This window comes from Rutidosis leptorrhynchoides, chromosome 10, assembly GCF_046630445.1.
Source record: "Rutidosis leptorrhynchoides isolate AG116_Rl617_1_P2 chromosome 10, CSIRO_AGI_Rlap_v1, whole genome shotgun sequence".
Classification (NCBI taxonomy): domain Eukaryota; kingdom Viridiplantae; phylum Streptophyta; class Magnoliopsida; order Asterales; family Asteraceae; genus Rutidosis; species Rutidosis leptorrhynchoides.
Window position 1 is genome coordinate 204,419,978 of NC_092342.1, and position 8,019 is coordinate 204,427,996.

General features: G+C 36.4%; 1 protein-coding gene across 1 annotated transcript; it reads right to left on the minus strand.

Moving 5' to 3' along the window:
- Positions 1-6,581: 6,581 nt before the first annotated feature.
- LOC139870760 (uncharacterized) lies at positions 6,582-7,802 on the minus strand. Its single transcript, XM_071858539.1, has 3 exons — positions 7,283-7,802; positions 7,002-7,186; positions 6,582-6,923 (listed from the first exon to the last, which is right to left on the minus strand). Exons 1-3 carry the CDS (start codon positions 7,800-7,802, stop codon positions 6,582-6,584), a joined length of 1,047 nt encoding a protein of 348 aa, XP_071714640.1.
- Between the last annotated feature and the right edge of the window lie 217 nt (positions 7,803-8,019).

Here is an 8,019-nt window from a genome sequence, read left to right on the forward strand (position 1 = left end):
CCGATTTTCGAGACCCAAATATATAATTAAAAAAAACATTTTATGACTAATTATGTGTATATTTATTCTATAAAGTTTATAAATTAATACTTATATTATTTATTTAAGGGTTAAGGCTACTCAAGGGCCATATACTTTTTATTTTGGCCCGATGTAATCCATATACCCAAAAAAATACTATTATAGGCCATAAACTTTAAAAAAATGTGTTAATGTAAACCGTTGACCTGATGAATAAGGTTGATCGATTTTGTAGGTTGATCTTCAAAAAAGTATAATTTTTTTTTGTTCCAATGTAAGCTTTATACAAAAAAAAAAAAAAATACTAATGTAGTTCACATACTTTCAAAAAGTGTATCGATGTAGGTCACATATTTTCAAAAAGTGTATCGATGTAAACAAAAGGTGACTTGTTTAGCCGATAACAGGTTACTTTTTGTTTACATCGATACACTTTTTCAAAGTTTATGGCCTATAATAGTATTTTTTTGGGTATATGGACTACATCGGGACAAAATAAAAAGTATATGGCCCTTGAGTAGCCTTAACCCTTTATTTAACATGTAACTTATACTTATATTATGTTAGTTATATATAATATATATACGTATTATTTATTTAACTTATACGGAGTATAAGTAAATATGTAAATAGATAGAGAAGTTATCCTCAATTAATTTTCACCAGAATTTACCCTCTCAAACATACCCCCAAATATCACGAATTCAAGAGCCAAATTTTTAAGCTGATCCAAATGTTTGCATTCAAAAATTTTGGTAAATTCAAAGAATTCGGGGTTGATCCTGCCATACTAATTTTGATCCATCCACACCAAAACAATATTAATTACCTATTATACCCTTATAAATAGTATATTGACTAAGTAGTAGTTTAAGGGTAAAATTGAAAGTTTGTATTAATTTGGTGTGGATGGATTAAACGCTAGTGTGTAAAGATCACCTCCCAAATTCAAGGCACCAAATCAAATTGGGGTAGCTAAAAGGTTTCTAAACAACACACTTATCTCTTTTTTCACCAAAGAAGTACTCAAGCTATCTCTTTTTTCACCAAACATCTCAGCTCTCTCTTTTTTCACCAAAGAACACAGGTATCTCTCTTGTATGTTATTAACGATTCTTTTAGATTGTTTATAACATTGTTGCTAACTACTCCATATATAAAATTGTTTATAACTATGTTGTGTTAAATGAATAGATGTTCTTCATATAAGAAATTTTCTAATGAGAATGTTGTCTTTAACAAATTCGGACATGCTTTGATTAATTGTGCATTTAAAATAGTCAACCACTCTTTAGAATTAACTTCCAATAACAAGTATTTTAAATAAAAATAGCCATAAACTTGAATTAACTTCCAACCAATTTTAAATCTTTTTGAGCATAAGACGATGAAAAGATGTAACTTCGTATTATGTGTAGAGTATGGACCATCCAAAATGCGTATCATGCTTGCTTTATTAATTTTTATTTAGATGATGACATTGATTTGGCTATTTTTATGTAGCTAAAAGGTTTATAAATATACAAGTATTTTGTGTTAAATGAATAGATGTTATTCATATAATTGCTGAGTATTGTTCGTTACATTCTTTTAGATTATGTCAATGGAAGGAAACAAAAAGTCTTGCCTTAGATCCAGTAACCAGGTTGAGGCTACTATGACTCAAACCACCAAGAAAAGGAAAAGCAAACAGGATAATGGTTAGGTTGTTAAATGTTTAAAGGTATGTTTCAATTTAATAGCTTACCTTACTGTTTTTCTACCATTTTAGCGTTCATAATTTTTTTTTTTGGGAACTAAATTTTAGGTGAGAGATGAAGTGTATGTGAAAAGCATTACAAACAACAAGGTAGCAAGAGGAAGGTTGGTAAGCATGGATCCAAATACGGTTGTTTTGCGAACAGAACTTGGAGCTGGTTGGTGTGAGGTAGAGCTTTAAGTGGCCATCGAAAGAAATGAAGTTTTGTTTAGGACATTTGAGCATATGAGATACATTCATGACATCATTGGTATGTCTATTGCTTGGCCTACTGCGTTGATCGAGGTATGTTTATTGGGTGCAAACCCAATCTCACATTGGTAGGGGATAAATGTCAAGATCAACATATAAGCTCATGAGTGTCTCTCTTTACTACCAATTGGTTTCATGCATGATACAAATATAAAAGCATGTTAGAATGATTGCATAAGTATTCGGTTAAGTTTGAACAAAAGTCAACTTTGGCCAAGTCAAAGTCAACAAAAAATTCAACACGTTCGGGTCGGGTCTCGGATAATTTTTCTGAGTTTTATAATCATATATGAGCATGTTAGAACAAGTTACATGTTAATCGGAGGTGCGTAGCATAGTTGGAATTAAACGAAAAATGACCAAGCAAAGCAGAATCTAGCAGTTCATTTGGACGACATCCAGATTAGCTGGACGGCATCCAAATGTGAAGGGCTAGACGGCGTCCAAACACCTTGACAGTTTGAAGTTGCTGAAATTTCACAAGTCTCGAACTAAAACTCAAACAAACACAATTTATGATCCGCAAACAATTAAAACATGTATCTTATATCATCGGAAAGGTATTTTGATGAGGAAGACAACTAAGCACATTTCATCAATCAATTAAACATTTACAACAACCAAATTTGCATTAAATGCTCATCATTTATTGCATTCAAGATCATAAATGCACATTGATGATTCGGGAAATAAATGCACATATATAATACGCCGTTTCGTAGGTAATTATGCATACAATACAACTAAACACTTACCAATAACATTTCAAGGCTTTTAATGCATCAAAAATTACATTCAAGCCTACCAAACCCTAACTAACAATCAATAAATCCTTAATCATGTTAGTGAAGTTTTCTTAATCAACCTACACATCAAAATGAAGCTAGTGATGCTAGTAACACATTTAATACTTGAACTTTATCATAACAACAACATTTAATCATCCAAAACTCAAGATTAAACACACAATGTTTGATCAATCCTAGATTATCCAATTACGGTTAATCAAGGATTGAGTGCAATGAGGGGGTACAATGGATGTCGATTATGGTTTTGGGACCTTATTGTCATATTTCGTTAAGTGCTAAACGATCAACAACCATGTCCCGGTGTTCGTAAATTACCTTAACCAAATAATGATTTAGTCTCGGGCAAAGTCACGAGAGAAATCAATATGGCTAGGGCAACCCTTCCAGAATCAACAACCTAAAATGAGAGGCCAAGCTCCCTATTTATAGGTCTTGGAGTTACGCGGAAGTAAGTTGTGCGGGCACTTAGGCATTCCGCATAAACACTGCGAGAAGCCTTCGCACTCTTTAATGTTCTACGCAATCCCACCGCATTCACACTGCGATTCAGTTGTCTCGTGCTTTCGCCTTCAAATGGCCTTTCACACTAAATATATACATATACATAAGTGTGTATGTGATCAAGTCCCCCCAGTTTATTGTGTTACATTTTCGCAGAAAAAGTAAGACAATAAACTCTTAAAAAAGCAAAAGTTATAGTTTGTCCTTTTGTGCATATGATGCACGCACTACAGTGAGGCATAAAAGTATTATTATTTTTCACAACGGCTATTGTTGTATTTGCTGAGTTTTTTATCTGCGTATATAGCCGTTAAGGGATTATACCGTTGAAATTATATTTTCCTCCATATATATAGAAGTTGATTATCATTTTTTCCATCATACTTTCTCTCTCCATTATATTGATTCATTCACACAAACAACTTTCACATTTACTCATCATCATCATCATGAGGGTTTCTGAAATCGAAAAGAAAGATGACACAAAAGCATTTCTCGCAGAGAGGCTTAAGAGCCCCGAGTCAAAATCATCATCAAAGGCTGCACAAAAATCTCCTACCACCAGCGCTCAACAAACAACAATTACTTCCAGCAAATGACCCGCTACCTCTCCACTTACAGGATCCGCGAAGAGGTATACGCGCTCTAGCTCAGTTGTTCCACCTGCATCTGAGACTGGTAATGAGAACCATCACATATTATAATTTGTATTTCCAATAACACCTATAGTGTTCTGTCATTTTAATATCTCTTCCTTCGTTTATATTCCTTATACGTGTTGCAGCAGAGACATCCATTACTCCACCACCATCTACACAGGTTAGGTCTCCACCAACCTTCGACTTATCCAAATATGAAGACATCTGGCGCACTCCTCCCAGCGCAGTAAAGTCAATCAAAATAGATGGCCTGCAGGGTTATCTATGCGCCTCTCCAGAAGCTGCACTGGACCAAAGGCAACATATGAAAGCTTGCCCTTCCCCATGATCTACGCTCTGAACTTAGCAAACTTTCATACAGCACTCATTCAACTGTTTCGCGCAGAACTTCTATATGACACTTGCATCTGCATATGATGCAATGTCCCGACAAGAGAAGTTTTCTGAAGTTTTGAAGAAAGAACAAACCTAGCACGCAATCACACAGTCCCAACTCTCTTCCATCACCACGGAATTGCAAACAACAAAAAATTCCGTGGATGATTTAAAAAAGCAACTGTCCGAAAAATCAATTGAAATGGACAACCTTCAAGTCACGCATGATACAATGAAAAACAAACTCTTACAAACCCAAACTGAACTAACCGCAGCCTTATCCGCAAAAGCAACCGCGGAATCTAGCTTTGCGAAACTCCGCGAACATTTGCCTGAACTTGGGCAAAAAATCATGGACTCTGCGGACGTTTCGCAGAAATTTGATACTTATGTGACTGCGCTATAACAACTTGAGCGAGTAAAATTTCTTCAGGAGGTTGGCAAGATTGCTGTTCTTCCGGAGCCAATGCCGGAGTATATTAAGAAATTAATCTGCCCTATTGAAGAGGCAGAAGATATGGTCGCATTGGCTAGGGAAGGAATCCGCGTTATCCCTATTCCAAAATTAGAAGCTATAAGTCAAAACAAGGATGCTCCCGTCGAAGACATCATTAGTTTAGACTTAACTACCAAGGAATAAGATTTCGCATTATGTAAGCGCTTTATAAGCGCGTTTTAATGATATGATTTGCTGTACCTTCCGCGGAACTTATAATAAAATTTTATTTATCAATTGCAATTGCCTTTATTTATATAGCGCTTTGATTATATCATTCATAATTACTAGCATTGTCCTTTGCAATTTCATTGTTTATTATTGTGCACATAACAAACAACTACTTTATGCGAAACAACCTGTATGCACGTGCTATTCTGCACATTATGAATCTTCTAAGTCCGCCGAAATGATCCTTAGGCAAAAATTTGTGTTTATTGCGAAGCATCCAAGTATGGCTAGATCTAATACTTTGGGAGAAAGTTAACAAACTGAATTCCTTTCGCATACACGTCAAACTGTTTTCATTTAGCATCAAGTGGTCTTCTCCATCACTTGTTTGATTTCATTTATGGTTGTATTAAACGCGTTGTACTTTGAAATTACGCATAGACATACAATCATTATGATGAAAAAAAGCCTTTAGTTTTATTCATTTTACACAATATTGCAAACTTATTTGCTACACACATTAACATGAATCACTAGAATGCACATAAAATTTCGCATACTTTTGTTATTTACATATAATATCATTTCAACAAAGTAGCATGCCACGCATTAGGTATATTGCACCCTTCAATGTCTTGGAGTTTATAAGAGCCTGCTGCATTAATTCCCACTATCTGGTATGGTCCCTCCCAATTGGGTCCCAACTTCCCTTGTTTCTCAGCACGACTTGCTTCATTATTACGCAAAACCCATTCTCCAACATCAAAGGCTAACGCGCGCACCTTCTTGTTATAATACTTAGCAATTTGCTGCTTATTATTTGCCTCACGTATTGCGGCCATAAGCCTGCGTTCTTCAATGAAATTTAGATTTTCACAAATGCCTTCCGCATTCGTACTTTCATCAAAACTAGCAACTCTGTGCGTTTCAACAAAGATTTCTGCGGGGATCATTGCTTCGGAACCATATACTAGGCTAAAAGGTGTTTCGCCTGTACTTTTCTTGAAAGTAGTGCGATGAGCCCATAGTACATTTGAAAGTTCATCAACCCATCCATTCCGCTTTTCATTCAAACGTTTTTTAATACTGCTAACAATGTCGCGGTTAGTGACTTCGCACAATCCATTTGCTTGCGGATGTGCCACAGATGTGAATCTTTGAATTATATTTAGTTCCGCACACCAACTTAAAAATGGATCTTTTGCAATCTGCGCTCCATTATCACTTACAAGTTCCCGCGGAATACCAAATCTACATACAATGTATTCCCATACAAAATTCCGCACTTGCACTCCAGTAATTGTGCGTAAGGCCTTTGCCTCCACCCATTTAGTGAAATAATCAATAGCTACAATCAGGAACTTTACATTTCCTGCACCTGGTGGAAAGGGTCCCACAATATCGATGGCCGATTTATAAAATGGCCATGGTGAATCAATTGGAATCATATCATGTCGTGGTTTGCGATTCTGCGGTGCATGTCTTTGACAACTTTTACACCGCTTAACAATTTGCACAACATCACGATATAGAGTAGGCTAGAAATAGCCCATGCACATTATCTTGCCAGCAATAGTTTTATATCCTGAGTGAAGAGCACAAGATCCACTATGCACCTCTTCAACAATGGTTGCAGCTTCTGCGGGTCCCACACACCGCATTAATGGTCCCAAATATGATTTACGATATAACACATTATTTTCAAGTACATACATGGGTGCTCTTTCGCGTACCAAACGAGCCTCCTTTTTATCTTCTGGCAACGTACCATTTCCCAGATAATTGACAATAGGATCTATCCAATTTGGTCCAACTTCTTCTATAACCGCAACAAATAAATTTCCATCAATGGACTTATTAGGAAGTTCTTCCACCCACACCTGTTTTTGAAAGTGCAAAAACGCTAATGTAGCAAGTTTGCTTAACACGTCTGCTTTTTAATTTTGACTTCTCGACACTTGTGATAATTCAAAGAACTCAAACTTTTCTGCAGATTCCTTTACAAGTTTCAAATACTTCTGCATGGACAACTCATGTGCTTCAAAAGAGCCATTGAATTGATTTGCCACCAGTTGTGAATCAACATATGCGCGCAGCTGCGTTATATTCATCTTACGTGCCAAATTCAATCCCCCAAGCAATGCTTCATATTCAGCCTCATTTTTTGTCACATCAAAATTAAAGCGCAGTGCGTACGTGTGATCTTCGCCACTTGGATTTGTCAACACTAGCCCCGCACCTGCCCCTTCAATACATGAGGTACCGTCTGTATATAAATCCCAGATTTCATGCGAAGGTGGCGTTAATTGCGTTCTTTCATGGATCACCTCTAATTCACCCGTCATTTCTGCGAGGTAATCTACCAAAACTTGCCCCTTTATGGATGTACGAGGTATATATGATATTTTAAATGCTCCAAGCTCAATCGCCCATTGGGCAAGTCTTCCAGATATCGCAGGTTTGTTCAACACATTTTTAACCGGCAAATCAGTTAAAACATGTATTGGATGACCTTGAAAGTATCTGCACAATCGCCGTGAAGTTAAAACTAACGCGTAAATAAATTTTTCTATCGGCGCATAATTTATTTCACTTCCCGCAAGCGCCTTGCTAACAAAATAGACTGGCTTTTGAACTTTATTCCTTTCCACGATAAGTACTGAGCCAAATGCTTCATTCGCGACCGAAATGTAAAGATATAATATTTCACCATCAACAGGCGCAATCAATGTAGGTAATGCAGCAAGCAATTGCTTCATTTCTTGAAATGCCTTATTAGCCTCTTCAGTCCATACAAAGTTCTTCTGCTTTAAACATCCTTTAAGAGTGCGAAAGAAAGGCAACTGTTGTTCCGCGGCCTTCGAAAGAAATCTAGTTAAAGCCGCGATTTTTCCAGTTAGACTTTACACTTCTTTAACGGTTTTGGGCGCGGTCATGTTTTCAATTGCGGCAATTTTCTTAGGATTTGCTTGTATG